Raw genomic sequence first — 18,558 nt, 5'->3', positions numbered from 1 at the left:
CTTGATGTTGTTGAACATGTATATATTAGCGGCCGGCCCTGGGGGTTGTAGGCCCATGTTTGTATTGAGTTTTTATGTGCAATAAAGGTTTTTGTGGAAAAAAAAAAAAAAAAAGACAGTCCGAAGAACTCTCAGCCAACTCTAAAAGTTCCCAGAAGCCCTTCAGACAACTCGAGGATAGTCTTCAATAACTCCCTGTGTTCCTCAAAAAACACAGTGGGTCACAATGGTGTGCCCAGCCCCAGCCTGTGGTAAGCAAGACTAATCTTGAGTGTAAAGCCCTCTCGGTTACGTGTTTGATCTGTACGGACAGTGATGGCTCCTGCAGAGATCCTTGTAAGGGGCTGTCTTCTTGTTCAAGCAGAAGCTGTCCAGATTCCTAGACACAGGTAATAGGCAGAGCACTCCCGATTTGTTTTTATTCCACTAGTGATTATGAGACAAACTCCTTAGGTTATCACATTCACCAGATGTAGGAACAATTATTTACTGACAAGAAAAACCTGTGAAAGTGAAATGTCAGAGGTCCAAAATTAGCCTGTTGAGAGAGACACAATGTTTTAGCACAACTTACCTGATTGGCTATTGCTCAGATGAAGGCCTGCTTGTTGGGACCATGTTCTATATATGCCTACAAAGGTCAAGCATTGAATTACCAAATACTGCATTAGCTTGTATTATTAATCTAGTGCCTCTTTAAAGTTGGAAACTACCCTACTGGATTGATCGTGACAGCAAGGATCTTTCAAGAGTCAGTGGCAGGAGGTAAGACCATTCTCCACCACCCCCTTCCAGAGAAGGAGATGAGGTTTGGCACTACCTGAACCAGTAATCACCCACAAAAGATGCTGGTGGTGGCCATGCCATGCACACTGATGAGAACCTATGAGTGAAAATTAAGACGGCCGGCAAGAATTCCGCCTCTTGTGGGGATTTCTTATGCAATGAAAATAAGAGGGACAGTGGGTAGCCTGGTGCTGCTTTGGCCATCCCTCTACTCCAGTGTCAGTAGTTGGTTTGTAGAGGCCCAATTGTCATAAGGTTTGTAGAACGTTGATGTCTTTGTGTTTTGCAGTGCCATTGTTTTGACTTATTTAATTCAATTGCAGTCCCTTAGGATCTGAATGTCATTTAAGTAAAAACAGAATTGATAAATATGTTGTGCATAGGTGTGCACCCACCCTGACACTGAAAGGGTTAATCATGTATATAATTCACAGCACTTCAATTTATATTCTTGCTTCAGCTGTTGACATTGCATTGAGAAAATTACTGCTTCTCCATACAGTTAAACACTGAAAACCATTTGATGTTTCAAAGATGTATAAAACATTGTTTGATTTCTGTATGTTTTTAACATTGTGCTGTAAAAAACAAAAAAATAAGCTAAAGAATAAAAACGAAAGACAGCAGGGCAGTCAAGGGCCAGACTTAGTTTGCATGGTCTGGCTGCCGTTGTATAACGCGTATTAATTTATATATGCAAAAGTGAACTTATGTGTGTCTATACTTATGTTAAAGAAGAATCTACGGTAAATGGGGACTTTCATATGCTTTGGTTTTTTTTTTGATAGAAAGTGAAATCTTGTAACTTTGGGTAGCATAAGTTTGTAAATTTACACTTTGTTAGTGATTTTTTTCAGTTTGCAGAAAATGTTCACCCATTTGGTTTTTAAACTTCTACTTGGCAGGGGTATTCTGCACAAAGAAAGATAAGTGGAATCAACATATTGCATCTCAATTTTGTTCCCCTTCAAGGCATTGTATGTTAACCCGACTGACTGCTACAATATTCACTACCCAATACGCAGAGGCCAATTGAACCTTCACTCAGGATCAGGTGGCTCACTCACTGCAGTTCTTGCCGATCTAGAGACTATTTGGACGCAGGCTATTCAGAAGCATTTGGAAATACCTTTAAAAGATTTAAAGGTAAGCATTTGTTTGTTAATACATGTTTCCGTTTTCAAAAGATGTTTTTTTTTAAACTAGTATTGTAATAAAGCAGCTTGCAACAAATCTACAGATGTAAATGTTCATTTGAATATTTTATGCAAAGGTGGTTGAGTACAGCCAATTTTTAGTGTGACTTGTTTGTGGCTTTTAGTTCATTGTGGGCTCAAGAAAAATTCTTGATTCAGGGTTTTGGGTTCTAACATGAACCACGGTATTGCAAGTACCCCACAATGGTGGCCTGACTAGTGTTAGTGCATTAAAAAATCTCTTGCAAAACCAATCAGACCCACACATACTGCACTTAGGTGGTTTAATAAAGATTGCTCGATAGCCAATCGAATGCGGCACAGGGTCCTTACTGCTAACCTTAGGGACCTACTCACAGTAGCTGTTCTACGTAAGCAGTATTAAGTAGTTATTGCAAAGAGACAGAATGAGAGATAATTACTCCGCATTGGTACAAGTTAGCTCAAGCAGAATCTCTATAGGATTGTAAGTCCTTCTGGTCTGCTGTAACTGCCATGTGAACCCTAAACCATACTGTGACTGACTGGTTGTCACATCTCTGGTAAAGCATGAGTGGCTTATTTTTCTAAAATATTTTCTGCCACAGCAATGACCACGCTGCCTGGCATGATTGGTAGCAAGTATCCGGGCCTACGGGTTTTATTGCCTGAAGTTGTTGACTCTGTTCAACAGAGCGTTAATGAGAAGGCACCCGGGCCGGATGGGGTCCCTAAAGATCTGATAACGTGTAACATTGTGTTCTGGACACCTCAATTGACTAACATTATCAACAACTTCGCTCACTCCATGGTACCGAGTGCATGGACTACTTCAACCATTGTCCCAATATTTTAAAAAGATAACTGGCCTCATCCTAGTTGATATCACCCTATGTCACTCATTGATACATTCGTCAAAATACTAGGTAGAGTTATTTATAACAGGATTAAGGAATGGGAATCAGAAAACGCTATTTTATATAGCTGTCAGTATGGCTTCCGAAATAGTGTAGGTACAATCGAGCAATATGTGAACAAATCTAATTATTGGCAAGTACACAATAGCTAAACAAACTCTACTGTATCTTGAATTTATAGATTTGACCTCAACATTTAACTATGTGAACCGCTCGAAGCTTTGGAGACTTCTCTCCATTTGGATGGACTAACTACTCGTACATTTCTTAGCTCTTCTACACTAGAACATGAAAGCCAGAATAAGGTTTGGGACAAATGGCAAACTTTCCAATGAGATTAACATCTTTTGAGGTGTGAGGCAAGGCTGGGTTTTGGCACCCTTACTTTTTATACTCTATATTAACAAGCTCAGCCTCTATCTAACCACTGTTGCACATGATGTACCCAAGTTGAATGGTGCTTTACTCCCTACCCTGCTATACGCTGACGATGCAGTGCTGATGGTTCGTACTCCGAAATTTCTGCGATTGCTAGTGTCCTCCTTCACTCAATTCATGGCCAATCTCGATCTTCAAACAAACTTTTCATAGTCATATATTCTGGCGTGCGGCCCCAAGCGTATTCAAGTTTCCACCCTTGCGATTGGTATTAACTGTTTAGAAATACTTTGTACCTTTTCCTTGTATGAAAGTGGCCCTTTCTGTCATGGTCACCCCTACCTTTTGCCACTGGTACTAATTGTTTTCAACTGCCAACCAGGTGCCAGTGCTCTTTCCCTAAAAACAGGGTAAAATGGTCTAATTGTGACAATTTCATACACTTAAGCACTCTTGTAAGTCCCTAGTAAGTGGTACCCAGGCTATGGGTACTAAAGAGGGTCCCCAAGGGCTGCAGCATGTATTATGCCAACCTGAGGGGCCCCCATACAAATTGCATGCAGCCTGCCATTGCAGAATGCTTGTCTGGTACAAACCATAAGTGAAAACACTCACTGTGTGCCATGCCAAAGTCACTGCATGTAATATATGTAAGTCACCCCTACAGCAGGTCTTGTAACCCTAAGTCAGGGTGCATTATATTATATGTGAGGGCATAGCTACATGACCAGCTATGCCCCGTGCTGTCTAGTTAAATTACTAGATGGTAAAAGTGAACACAGAAGCCATCTTAAGTATATGGACTGGGCACTGGTCATTACGAGTTCCCCAGCTACATGATCCCTTTACTGAAACCTATGGTGTTTTTGATCAAACACCTTGTCTCAATAAATATGTACTGTTACCGGTACTAGATTTATTATGACTTGCCAACATAGGGAACCTTAGAGGTGCCCCCTGTAAAACCTACCAGTATCTAATGTGCTGGCTGACTGGTATCGTCCAGCCTGCCACCACAGACAGGTTTCTGATTCCCTGCAGGCAAAAGCCTGCACTCTCTGAGGCCAGAAACAGTGCCTGCTCTGGAAAAAAGGTGTTCACACCTCCAGCAGGATGGCTAGTGATTTAGCATATCAAGTCCATGGGCTTCAGTGCCCCTGCCACTTTTGATATGCGCCCCTGACTTCCCCCATACCTGGGATATGCCACCCCCTGTTGTGATACAACAAACAAATGATGGACGGAATGCTGACAATGCAGACATTCTCCCCTAGTCAAGAGATCTGGGTTAAATCCATCGTTCTTTTGCCCACTACGCCACCCCAGTTTAGACATGGCCATATGCAAATCAGTCTTGACCCTGTGCCTCATGGGAACAGTCCAGCCCGAACTGCCAAGCCATGTCTTCCCTGGACCGGAATCAAACATCCTAGGACCGGTTTCTGGCTATCAGCCGTCATCAGCCAGGATAGCTTGACTCCAGTGGCGTAGTGAGCACGGGTCCCACGTCTGGGAATACCCATCCCACTTAGGGCGAAAAGCGTTACAACAAACAAATGATGGACGGAATGCTGACAATGCAGACATTCTCCCCCAGTCAAGAGATCTGGGTTAAATCCATTGTTCTTTTGGCCACTACGCCACCCCAGTTTAGACATGGCCATATGCAAATCAGTCTTGACCCTGTGCCTCATGGGAACAGTCCAGCCCGAACTGCCAAGCCATGTCTTCCCTGGACCGGAATCAAGCATCCTAGGACCGGTTTCTGGCTATCAGCCGTCATCAACCAGGATAGCTTGACTCCAGTGGCGTAGTGAGCACGAGTCCCACGTCTGGGAATACCCATCCCACTTAGGGCGAAAAGCGTTAAAACAAACAAATGATGGACGGAATGCTGACAATGCAGACATTCTCCCCCAGTCAAGAGATCTGGGTTAAATCCATCGTTCTTTTGCCCACTACGCCACCCCAGTTTAGACATGGCCATATGCAAATCAGTCTTGACCCTGTACCTCATGGGAACAGTCCAGCCCGAACTGCCAAGCCATGTCTTCCCTGGACCGGAATCAAGCATCCTAGGACCGGTTTCTGGCTATCAGCCGTCATCAGCCAGGATAGCTTGACTCCAGTGGCGTTGTGAGGCCATTTGGCACCATGACTTGTGGGAAATTAGCCATGCAAGTAGCACCTCTAGGCTAGTCACACCACTAAGGTGGGTTACCTGATGTGCTGAACGAAAGTAGGGTTCCACCATCTTATTTTTGGTGGTATAAGGAACTCTGGGACAGGGCTATGGCCACTCCCCACAGGAAGTAGTCATATTGATGGTATAGTGACCCAAGGGGTAAGCAGCCTATTGGCTACTACCCTGCACTCTCCTTAATGCCCCAGAAATTAGTATTTAGGCGACACCAGGAACTTCGATTCTTCTGCCTGAAAAACAGAAGGACAAAGAAGAGCCGAAGACCTGAGAACTGTCGCCTAGCTGTGGACTTTGGTGTCAAACCCTGCCTGTATGCTCCTGTTCTGACAGTTGTAAAGACCCAACTCGTCCTGCAGCTGTGCATCAGCATGTCCAATGCGAGGTACCTGATAAGGATGGTTTGAGCAACCATTGAATGTGCCAGGCGCATCAATGTGGGCGTCTTGGAACAGCGATTGATGCGCCCAGCACATTCGATGGTTGATCAAACCATCCTTCTCGGGTATCTCCCTAGGACATGCGGCTGCGGTCCTCTATATGGCAATTGTGAGCCCATGGCCCAACTCTACAGGATAGTCTGCTTATCGAATGGCTCCACCCAGTATCTGATCTATCTGTTTCCCTAATTGGACACTCTGCTGCGGTCCTTTCTCACGGCTTTTGGCTGCGTGACATCGCACCCCTGTTTTAATTCTACAGCTCCTTGGACAGCTTTTCCTAGCGGCCTTTCTCTAACCCCCATGTGATAACTGCCCCCGCTTGGCCACACTGCGGCGGTCTATTGCCAGGAACCATTAGTGTGAGGCATAGCACCTCTCACGGCATTTTACTCCAGCATGTAATACAATGTCCTGACGATGATCCCACAATTGCTTACAAGGGATCAAAACAGCGTCGACTCTCTGTACACCATAAATGCTATTTTACCTGTCATTACTCATGTGTAATGGTGTCTCCGCACATTTATGCTTCTTTTATTGAATGTATGACATACAAGCATTTGTTCTGCGTTAGCCTTTGTTTTGTTTTTGTTTTATGTATACCTAGTTGTATGCAGGATTGTGTCCCTGCTTTATTCTTTGTGAATATTTGAAATAATAAATCGATCCTGTTCGGCTGGACAGCACAAATGCAGAACTGATTGTGAATCTATATTTATCACCCTCTGCTGCTATTGTCCTTGTTCGGGACCAGTGTGATTAAAACATAAGTAAGACTATTGGCACCCTAGTTGTTCTTTAGAATACCCTGGGAGGCTGCAGTAGAACCAGGTTTGCCATTTTAAACTATTTCCCGCACAAAGGGATGCTATCTTTCCCATTTGTGCAGGAAAAAACTAATTTTACAGAGACCTGGTTTTTAGGCTTATATTTGCCCTCTGTGATCATTTTTTGAGGCTGGGGTTCCGCCCAGTTATTAAAACTATATTTAATTTCTGTTTTGCATCAGCAGTGCTCTCACTCATGCATTAATTTGGACGGGCTGGAGTCCAGTCCTACATTGTTTACTGAACAGAGCAAAGGAAATTGTCTGCGCGTGCCACTCTTCGTGCCTCGCCCCCACCCTTAGACTTCCCGTCCATCGCAGGCGTCTGGGATTGTTATTCCAGGTCTGAAATGCTCACTTTTACAAGACCGTCACCAACAACGTAACAACAGACTTCAAGCTGGCCCCTGACCGGCTTGGGCTGCGAGAAGGGGCATTGTATGGGACAATCTTAAGTTAGGAAAAAAGACTGTTATTGTTGCATGCTTTGCATATTTTTTATTCTCATATTGTGTCTCGTTATGTCTGTCTAGTCTCCCTTGAGCACTCTTTCCTTCTCTCTCGATCTCTAGCTTTATCCTGGTTCCCACTCTCATGGCCATCCGCCCCTTCAGAGTGCCAAGAGGCACTCCCTCAAACCACAAAAGAAAAGAGTAACAAACCTCTAGATCGGCCTATATCATTAAGTAATTGATCTATTCAGATTCCACATTGCCAAAATAGCATGCCAAATGTCACTTCAAATTGTATCATTGTCTTTGCAAAAACAAAGTTAGTCCTTTGTGCTTTATAAGTCAAAGATTTAACCCTGATAAATCGGTCCTGGTCCCCCTTCACATATCCAGACAATGCTTCGACTGGCAGTCCACCGTTGGGAAATGGCGGGCTGTGGTTGACTGGTGTGCCGCGCAGGAGAAGACAATGTATGCAGCGCGTGGCTTCCCCAAGAAGTTCCGTAGGGTCTGGGGGAAGTGGTTGGGAGGGCATGGTTTAATTTAGCTGAGGAGGCTCAGTTATGATCTTCTGATTTTGTAAGTTCTTGACTTTTGGGCTATCCAGATTATTGCATATATTCATTTGTTATCCTGGTATCTTGATGATTTGCTGGTGTTTTCTGTGAAATCAATAAAAATGTGTTTAGAAAAAAAATGCAGTCATGTATTTCCTTAGTTTGCAAAAGTTTTGACCTTAATACTTTCTATCACCACACTGAGAGGTACTTATTAGAACCATACCTTTCCCCGGTCCCACCCCCACCCTGGTGACAGTGCCGTTATTGAGCAAAGAGACAAGTCCTTAGTCGTGAACCCTGTATGTGGCTTTTGTTCTTAAAGATAGTGCAACATTACCATCAATTTACATCAGACACAATGTTTTTGTACAATTCATATTTTGAACTTGCGTGTCTGAAGGTGATTTCATATGAGTTAATGAAGTAAAAGGAAGATCAGCAAATACAATTTTTGCCTAAGATAACAAAATTAGGTTAAGCGGGAAGCCAGATTTAATCTCTGGTTTTCTGGTTTCACCTTGTACAAACCAGTCACTAAATGGTTTTCTATTTGTCTCTCCCTTGTACCTCAAATGTTAACGCTTTTATTTTAACTCTTTGTCCATCAGGGTAGAGCATGGGTCACAAATAAAAGCCACGTGACAGTTTTGCTCATTTTCGGCTCGAGGTTACACAATGACCTCAAGCTGAGCCAGAACAAGGCGTTTGGCTCGAGATTTCAGTGACTTGCCCAACTCTATGGTACATGAGATCACCTTCTAACATGCCAGTCTAGCCTATGACTTTCAGGGCGTTATCTGTGCCCATATGAGAAACTGCTGTTCCAAGATAAAAGTATAGTTGTAATTGCCTTCTAGAGGATGCCAAGTAGGTCCTACAAACTCAAAGCCCGCTCAAGTGAGGTGCAACGTAGCTTTATGACACTGCTAAACGTATTCTTTTGGCTTGGAGGATTAATATCTGATTTACTTCTAGTCTAGTGCTTGGTCTAAGAGAGGAATTGTATTTAGATTCTCTCCCGAAAACCATCTCAGAGAGTCCTTCCTGCTATTATCATAAATCTATGAGCTCCTGGCACCTTAGCCCTCACAGTTTGCAAGGCCTTTATTTTTGGCAAGCTCAAGCTGATAGAGTTAATGTTTTAGCTGAAATAGAGAATTATAAATAAAAAGCATACGTTAAGGCAGCTATGGGTGAATGTAACTGCTTGCGTGGAATGGTACCTTCTTTCTTTGATATGCATTTTGTTTTTACACCTAATACTAGTTATATTTCTGACAGTGCACCACAATATATATTGATGACAAACCCAAAGTTATATTTGTTATAGCTATACTTTATACAAGCACACTAAAACTGGTCGGATATATCGTGCAGTTTGATAATTCTTTCTAGTCAATTATTCACAAAAATGCTGAAGTCGATTTTCGATTCAAGCGACGGCCTTCTGACCTTATAGCCATGTGACCTAGTGATCCTCCCACACACCTGAACCTTAATTCATTGACTTTACAGCCCATGCCCTCTTGGCTGCTCATCCATCTCCATCTTGCCACATCCCATGCACAGATATGCAGCACCTCCCCCAAGATTGGCAATGGTCCGCCCCACTGCTGAAACCTCTCTGCTGAACACTATGTCAGAATTCAGTGTGGGGACGGAGGGCAGGAGGAAGGTGGGCTATCTAAAACATCAAGCTGCATTAGTACAAATCTAAGTGGTCCAAGGTTTGCAGCTTATCGTTCATTTCTTGCGCAGGTTCCTCATGAAGCAGCAGTGCATGGTGTGCAAATGCTTTGAATTTGCACTATAACTGAAATTATGTTTTACTACTCACATGCATAGACTTACTGCTTGTTCTGTTTCCTTAAAAAAAAATATATATTTCTGCTGTTTGATATATTGTTCAAGACCAATGGAAAGCTAAGTTACATAGAACCTTTTTTGTCAGTTTTTCAGTAGCGTGAATCTGTCCCAAGGGCATCTGTGTGCTGTTAAACAAGTCTACTACTTTCAAATGTCACCAGTCGCTCCTGCCCACACTGCTTTTTCGCATCACTGTCTTGGGTCAGAAGGTCTGTACGGTTCTGTTACAGGAAAGGTGCGCAGTCCATGGTTGATAAAGCGAGACGTGCTGATCAACACACATACACACAGGCCTCACACACTGGCACTGAATTACAATATCTAAGTCTGTGCATATGTAGCAGACACGGGTCCCACGTGGCTTATCAACAGTAGACAGGAATGCGCTGAGGCAATAGCTGTGATGCTTTCCCGCTAAAGCGGTCGGCCTTGAAGCTGGGGAACCAGGTTCAAGTCTTTGCAGGGACGCTCAACATACTGTGATCCTGGGCAAATCACTTAATCTCCCCGTCTGTAACGCAACTGGTGCTCGCGTAAAGCGCTGTGATACCTTCGGGTCGAGTTTGCGCTATATAAAACTTCCCAAAAAATAAAATAACCTGAGACTGAAATGCACACTCTTGCTTGGCCGCTGCTTGATGCAACCCTGGGCTATGGCCAGGGCAAATTCCACCTGGGCCCTGGCAGAGGCTCTGGAGGAAGGCTGCGCTTGGTCCCAAGCCTTTAGGCGAAAGTGTGACATTGGACATTGCTCAGTTTAATGCTGAGGTTAATCTCTGACTGTATGTCAGCATGGACTTCAATCTCTGCAGGGGCTTCTCAGCTTTTCATCATTACCAGGTCGGTAAACTAAGTGTCATTAACTTGCAGCTCTTCGAGGCTGTGTCAGAAGCACAAGGCAATACTGTACCGGACTGTCATGGGGTTGCTTTTATTAAGCTTTAATTGAATAAAGAAGTATTCGTCGCCATGTGTTGCAGCAGTTTCAACAACAGAGCATTACCTAACTGCGGAGTATAGTTGATGTACTCCAAATAAATAGAAAACAAGTACTCCCCGATGTTGGTTCATCTGGCTGGAAGGCAGCCCACTACTCCACTCCCAGAAAATCACGGCGCACGAAGCAAAGAGCATACGAGCGAACCCAGGCAACCCTGGACCTGTTCCCATGCTGTTTCTGTTGTTAGGGAGCAGCCAGTGTTCCAATGCATCTCATCAAATGTACATATAAAACATTTTAATTAGTTTGGAAAATATAACACATCTCCCCTTTCAAGACATTTCAACAACAATAACAATTACATTACGAACAAACGTAGTCATCATATTTTCTTGGCATTGCACGTGTGTGTCCAGAACCAATTCTAAACTCAGATACATCCCTTGAATCAGAAACAGGCTTACTTGTATCGGTGTCATGATGAGTATTAGATGATGCAACGACTTCAGTATCAGAACATGGCGATACTTTTCTAGTGTTCCACCAATTACCGTCTGATAACTTCAAACTGTTTCCCTTTACGAGTACCACCTTCTTGGGAGCGGACCATTTTGAACAACCCTTTCTAGATTTGTCACCCAAAAATACTCTTACAAACATTCCCTGCGTGAACAAACGTTTGTGTTTTATGATATTCTTATTGTGCCTATGACAATATGCTTTTTGGTATTTACCTACTCTGTGTTGTACCTCTTTTATATCTGCTTCATATTTCCCAGCTTTATTCATCCAAGCTGGTACAGCTACAGAACATGGTACTCTGCCCTTGAGTAAGGAAAAAGGTGTCTCCTTGGTTACCGAATGAGGGGTAGTGCGATACGACCATAACATATCTTTCACCTGTCGCTTCCAAGACTCACCGCTCATGCACGCTAGTTGGATACACTCTACCAACACTCTGTTAAAGCGTTCCACAAGACCATTTCCCCTCGGGTGATACACAGGTGTTCTGGTATGTTTGATTGCCCAACCTGACTAGAAATTTCTCGAATTCCTCTGAGATAAATTGAGGACCATTATCAGTGACTATCTCAGCAGGACAACCCTCTCTTCTGAATATGTCCTCACAGAATGAAATGACATCACTGGATTTAACTTCCTTCACAAAAGCCACTTCTGGCCACTTAGACAAATAATCAACCATAACAATGGCAAATCTTTCAGTCACATTTAAAGCATCAAAAGGTCCACATATATCAATGGCCAATTTATCCCAAGGACCTTTAGGTATAGCTGATGAAACAATGGTGGTTTCCTGGGATGAATGGGTCTTATCACTGCACGCACAGGCTATGCAATCCCGAACATATCGCTCGATTTGTATGTCCATTCCAGGCCACCAAAAGTCCTCCCTAACTCTCCTTTTCATGGCGGACATCCCACCATGTCCTTCGTGCATGATGTTTAATAATCTTTCTCTCAATGACACTGGTACTACCAGCCTACTACCTCTCCTCAGTAACTCATTTAACATGTTTAATTCTGACCAAATTAATTTGAATTACTCCAACTCTTTATGTAGTCTCCAACCATGTTCCCGATTTAAAACACTCTTGATTTTGGTTAAAATATCATCTTTATCCAGAGCCGCCCTCCAGTCCTCTTCACTGATAGCACCGCAAACATCCTTTACCTCTGCTACCATCCATTCATCATCCTCTTTGTCTTGGAAATTATCTAAGGGTAATCTAGATACACAATCGGGATGTATTTGATTTCAAATGTATATTCCTGGAGACGATATAACCACTTAGCAATTCTAGATGTAGCTTTACCCGCTCCTTTGGTGGAAAAAAGATCCACCAAAGGTTTGTGGTCTGTGTGTAATTGAAATCTGGTTCCATTTGGTTCGCTGATGTCATGTCAATGCGTGAGAAATGCCTTACAAGTATTGACACCCGGTGTTAGATGTTTTACGATACCATCGATGTATTTATCTGAGTGTTTTCCACAAAACTGTAGTGGTCAGTTGACATCTTTGGAAATGGTGCAATTTTTAAAACGGAACCGCGAGCTATGCTTGGTCCGCGCGCCCTTACCTGTTGTACAACAACGGTACGCTCGAGCTGGCATTTTCTTTGACGTCGCAGCTATTCCACCTCCGATAGCACTGGCAATTACACGGCTGATTCACGTTGTCACTCACAGACGCGCCTGGAGCCACCCGGCGGGCGTCCATCAACGTGCCGCCAACTTGAGCCCTTTATTACCGAAGCACTGGGCAACACGGAGTTGTGTACCACACCATGGGAGCGGAGAAGTTTACTCACTGTGTGCACTATCAATGAATAATTTTGTTTGCAATGTGCGCTGCATACCTGTGTCAGGTAATTTTTTTTTTCATCTACATGTGAAAAAAAAAAGAAGGAACAAAACTTCATTGATTCAATTTCATACATGAAGACTTGTAACTATAACTTCATCGGGGAAAAGTTGATATGATCACCGCCACCTGAGTGTGCTAATCGGTGTGAACGGCGAAGTTTGACAATTGATGCAATATCGATTTTTTTTTTTTTTTTTTTTTTTTTTTTTTTTTTTTTTTTTTTTTAGCAACACTGCCACCTTTTGGATAATGAGTTGGGTTTCAATTTGTGTTCTGGTGACATTTTAATTCGAGCAACTATTTCAGTGACGACAACGGTGACTACTTTCTGTTATTTTAGTTTATTATGTTTATGGTTATGGTGCAAAACTTACAGTAAAATCTGCACTGTTAATGTTTAATGTTAATGATCACCTTATGCTTTTGCAGTGGTTTGATCAATCACCTAATATTTATTGGCATTGGCAACCTCTGCGATTTACATGTTGTGTATTTTCTAAGTTATGCGAGAGTGCAGATTTGTAATAAGACTGGCATTGTTTAATATCTTAGTACCATGATGTTCGCGCTTGGTTTAATTGGTTAGCGTGGGCATTTGCATTGAACTGGTCACAATGTTTTTATTTGTTTTATTGTGGGGTGCAAGTTACTCTTTAAAGTCTGTCATTTATTTTGTCTAGGTGTGCGTTTCAGGAAGTCATGTATCCTGTGAGCGCTGGGGAGTCATGTACCCCTTAAAGTGTGTGTTGCCTAGGCATTGGTTTCGAGGGTTAAATACCCTTTTAAAGTGTGTTATGTGTTGTCTACGCGTGCGTTTCTAGGAGTCAGGTATCCTGTGAGCGCTGGGGAGTCATGTACCCCTTAAAGTGTGTGTTGCCTAGGCATTGGTTTAGAGAGTTAAATACCCTTTTAAAGTGTGTTATGTGTTGTCTAGGCGTGCGTTTCTGGAAGTCAGGTATCCTGTGAGCGCTGGGGAGTCATGTACCCCTTAAAGTGTGTGTTGCCTAGACGTGCGTTTCGGGGAGTCGCGTACCCTATGCGCTGGGGGTCTAGTACCCTTTTAAAGTTGTGTTATGCCTTGGCATATGTTTAAAATAGTCATTGAGTGTTTTGAGGAGTCTTATTCCCCATGCTGTGTGTGTTTAGTTTAAGAAATAATACATTTCTGTCCTTGTTATTCTGAGGGGCGCCATTTCTTTTAGTTCGGGTTTCCTGTTTATCACTTTTTGTGCTGGTCTGGCATGTTTTGTGTTATTTTGGGTAGTTTTGGTTTGGATGAGGGATGGTGGTTAGGTGATCTTGTGTGTCAGCTTGAACTGTTGAATTGTATGGTCATATGGTGTTTTTGCATGGGTTAATATCGGATGAGTCGTCATGTGAGGTTTCTGCATTGAAGTGTTGGATTGTATTGTCATGTATTGTTTTTGCATTGGGTTTGTGCTAGGTGAAATCGTTCCTCTTTTCATGTTTTGTGTGAGATGTGACGTCTTATCTTTCTTTTGGATTTTTGTATGAGTGGTGTTTTGTTATGTGGTTGTGATACTATTAATCATACCATTTTAAATTATTCACCGCTGTTTGAGTTCTTGCTTTTTGCTGTATTGCTATTTCAAAATGTTATTTATAGTTATTCATACATTTTTGTGTATGCTTATTTGAAATCCTGACCTTGTCACCGTCAGGACTTACTGTGTTTATTTTCCTCTTGTATCTTTTGTTTTCATTGTTTAAAGGAGGGAGATGTGTTATATTCTTGTCTTCTCCTTCTCCCTGCTGCTCAGCTTGTGTTTGTGATGTCATCGGAATGTTCGTGGATGCATGGATTGAAGTGTGGTCAGTTTGAGTGAGATGGGCTGAGCAGCTGGATGCTGCTCCCGGTGGGGCCTTCTTTACCATCCTACTTACTATGAATAAATCTACTTAACTACACCTATGGCTCCTGGATTACATTACCTGCCAGAGTACTTTAATCGATGTAACAGTTTCCAGCACAAGAGCAGCACAATGATTGGTCTGTGCCTGCAGTCCACTGGCTGTCACACAGCTAGTACATAGATGCGGGCTGGAATGTGCATGTCGGGCTGGCTGTCACAGGACAGCCGACCAATCCGACATATGCACTTCAGGCAAGTCATTCCTGCTGCCAAACAGCCGCAGGAATGGCACTGCCCCGAGACAAGACGAGACGCAGTGAGTGCATCCCACCAAAATGGCCTGGTCCATTGACCATTCCATCAAATCTGCGTTTGCTGCAGTTTCAGCTGTCACAGCAGGCGGGCCGATGCTCCTCCGCCCTAAAGGAGGAACCGCCGCTGCTTCTGCCACTGTTATTCGAGGTTTTGTCCAAGGTCGATCTATGCTGTAGTGATGTGTTCATCTTGGGTGGCCATCACAGGGGCTCCCTGCTGACACTTGGCAACCTGGGTATTGTTGCATACCTTTTTGTCATATTACAGGACGCAGGTAGGTGGGGGTGGCTGTATACTGATTTTCATTTATCATTTTCTGGTCTGTGTGGGCATTAAAGGTTTTTTAGTATTAAAATGTCATGCGGTGCTGTAGTATTTTCTCTCTGTGTCTCTCCTTCTTTCTCACCATCCCCATGCGGTAAAGAGGGGGCTGGGATGTACCGGTACCAATGCCTCAATTAATTGCTGTAATCTACCGAACTTGTGAGTCCTACGCTTCCACCTCACAGGTCTAGATACTGACCCACCCTTCCTGCTTATAACAACCACAGAGCCTTTGCAGTGCTTGTTTATTGAAGATTACTGATGAGCAACCTTAGTCAAACCTAAAAGTGAAACAGTTTCATTTGTACCATTTTGTTTCAACCTACGGAAACAAATCACTGTGACATGAGAAATGCAGAGGGCGCATGCGAGGGATTGGCTGCAATGAATTAGATGGCTGTAGGTTGAACATCTGTTGCCTCACTTAAATGTAGTTACAGTTAGGATGAGTTACTGCTATCGTGCAGTAGGTGGCGTAATGATCACATGTTAATAATGGAGCTAGCTGTACAAAGAAGATCTACAAAGCATTGTCTTGCTTGCTTGTTCTTGCATGAGGCATAGTAGTTTTCCTACAGCTGGAAGTAAGACTGTGACAGGGTCACTATCGAGTAGCAAAAGCCAAAGTTCATTTCAACACTACTGACTTGTAAATTTTTCTTTCTAGTACTACAGGTGCATTTTACTGGTCCCAGATATTTACAATAGGCAGCATGTGAAAGAGCTGGTCAACATGATTCTCATGAACATGGGGTTTTCAGGTAAGCATTTTATAGTATACCTACTTTTTTTCAACCGTACAGCACACTGGTATTAAAAATATGTTAGCAGGTGATTGTTTCGTTTCAGTTATCTACCGCTTGTATATTGGTCCCAGTGTGCGTTTTGTACATGATGGTCAGGCCCTAACAACCAAGTCTCATCAAACTAAACTTAAGTTCGTTACATCTGGTTCAGCAAAAAAAAAAAAAAAGGCTTGGTGTTAGCTTAAGTTATTGTATAAAGGGAGTTTATTTTGTATCCTAAGATATTCTCTCAATATTAATTATTGCAACCATTGTTAACAAGTCAGCAAGGGCGTTAACAGGCAAAAAATAATAGGCTAATCTTAACAATTAGCAGTGATATCACCGGAGACGTGTTAGTTTTGTAGCGAACACAAGCCGCGGTGTGTCACTGCATTGTTAAACACAGAGTTGCTAAGCGCATGCACACTCACTGTTTAGCCATAAAAAGAGGTCTGTGCTCATTGGCAAAACAGCTGCCATGGTGCAGTAATGACTCTAACTCCTGCTCCGAACATTAGGATCACCTGGGAAGTCAGTCTGTTTTGCAGGAAAGCAGCTTCAAGGCCCAAGTATATAAAGCTTGGCGCTTCACCGCAACTCATGTGGCCAATGGTCTGGAGACCCAAAAGGATCAACAGCTGTGTGTAAATCGGGCTGATCGATTTCAATATACAATCAAACAATAACTAAACAATCAAAACTTCATAATAAAACATCAATAATGCAATATTCACTCTCCAGATAGAACCAGCACTTATCTCGACTGCTGCAGCAGCAAAGAAAGAACCAGTAACATGATTTCTCTCACATTTAAAGGACTGTATTATTGGTGATTGGTGCATAGAACCATGACAGTATGGAGAGTTATGATGGGTCGTCTATATGTTTAAACTGGTTTCATTGCTGGCTGCTGTGATTTGCAGTGAACATTTAAGAAGGATAATCTGAGGCTCCAGCCCTGCCATAAAGGCAATGAACCTCCCACAAAAAGGTCTCTCCTCTTAAAGGTGAAAGGTCTAGAACCAATGATCAAAAGGGTAGGGACCATGCAAACCATGATCTATAAACGATGTAAAGTGGGATTGCATTTGTGATTGCCCACTAAAATCATGGCTGCCTTAATTTTGCACTTAATTTTGCACTAACTTTGCACTCTCTGCTGGTACATTTGTTAAATGATTTTTTATGATTTTATCTTTGTTTGTATGCATAATGGGTTTTATTGGATGGGGTTTTTTTATTTCTGGGACTTATCTAATTTTGACTGAATTTGGATGAGAGTCAATTAATTGGAAGGCAGTTTAATGTGATAGAGGCACTAATTGTTCTTAGGCACTAATCGGTTTTGGTATTTTTTGGGATCGACATTTTTTGGGTGAGCGGGTTAGTTTCATGGGCACTTTTATCTCTCTTGCTCTGCTCCACTACTTGATTCTGTGGAGTGAGCAGACTGTAGTTAGTCTTTCCTAGGCCGGGCTGGACATCAAGAAGCATCATTTGAGGTAGTGCTCGCTCCAGTTGTCCATTTTAGATGGTCTATTTAATGAGAGCCGTGGTGCAGATGCAGGCACACTGCAGGTGTGCCAAAGGCAAGCCCATCTGTGCCCGGTCCACAACCAGCGCTAGCCCTTATGCTAGTTTTAACCTAGCTTTTGCCTCCCATCACTGGTACTCAAGAAACAAGCTGTGGGCGCTCAACCCTTCTCGTAGCAGCTGTCAGAAGCGTCTAGCATTTAACGCTGGAGGTTCTTCCTCCTGTGAACTATGCCGATCTGCCCTGACTTTTACTGTGTTTTACACTCAACCATCCTCCACTTCTCTTTCAAATCAGGGTAGGTCTTTTGGGGGTAGCTCTTTGATCACACAGAATATTAGGTTGTTGCATACATTGTTTTTAAAGCAGGATTAGTAGATGTGCGTTTTTTGCCCAAGCCCGCTCTTTTAATTGCACAAATGCTCAAGGAAACTAATCAGGACGTGTTCTTTTCAACAGAAACTTGACTGTACCCTGAGTCAGCCCCTGATATCTGCCTAGTTATTCCTCCAGGTTTTGTAAGTTACAGGCAGTGCCTTGCGAGAGGTACTGCCGTATCTCTTTGCTTCCTCGCTACACTCTGCATTGTCTGCTTTTAACCTTGCTCAGCGCTTTTAAAAGTGGTTTTACTGTGTGCTATATTGTTTACAAAATATTTTACATATATTTGACCCACCCAGGAGTGACTAACTTTGTCCTTGACGCTTCCTTGTGCATTGTTTTCGCCCATCAACTCCCTGGTCCACTGCAGCAGGTTCCCTGCTGATTGAGTGGAGGGAGGCACTCGGGGTAGA

General features: G+C 42.9%; 1 protein-coding gene across 1 annotated transcript in view; it reads left to right on the top strand.

Moving 5' to 3' along the window:
- ACTR8 (actin related protein 8) overlaps positions 1-18,558 on the top strand; it is a 177,176-nt gene that overhangs the window by 54,781 nt on the left and 103,837 nt on the right. The window contains exons 5-6 of the mRNA XM_085624632.1: positions 1,759-1,932; positions 16,110-16,203. Coding sequence (XP_085480758.1) covers positions 1,759-1,932; positions 16,110-16,203 — 268 coding nt within the window. The remainder of the gene's footprint in view (positions 1-1,758; positions 1,933-16,109; positions 16,204-18,558) is intronic.

The sequence above is a fragment of the Triturus cristatus genome, chromosome 9, assembly GCF_964204655.1.
Source record: "Triturus cristatus chromosome 9, aTriCri1.1, whole genome shotgun sequence".
NCBI classification, from domain to species: Eukaryota; Metazoa; Chordata; class Amphibia; order Caudata; family Salamandridae; genus Triturus; species Triturus cristatus.
The sequence above is the reverse complement of the archived record's forward strand: the minus strand, read 5'-3'. Positions and strand labels throughout refer to the sequence as shown.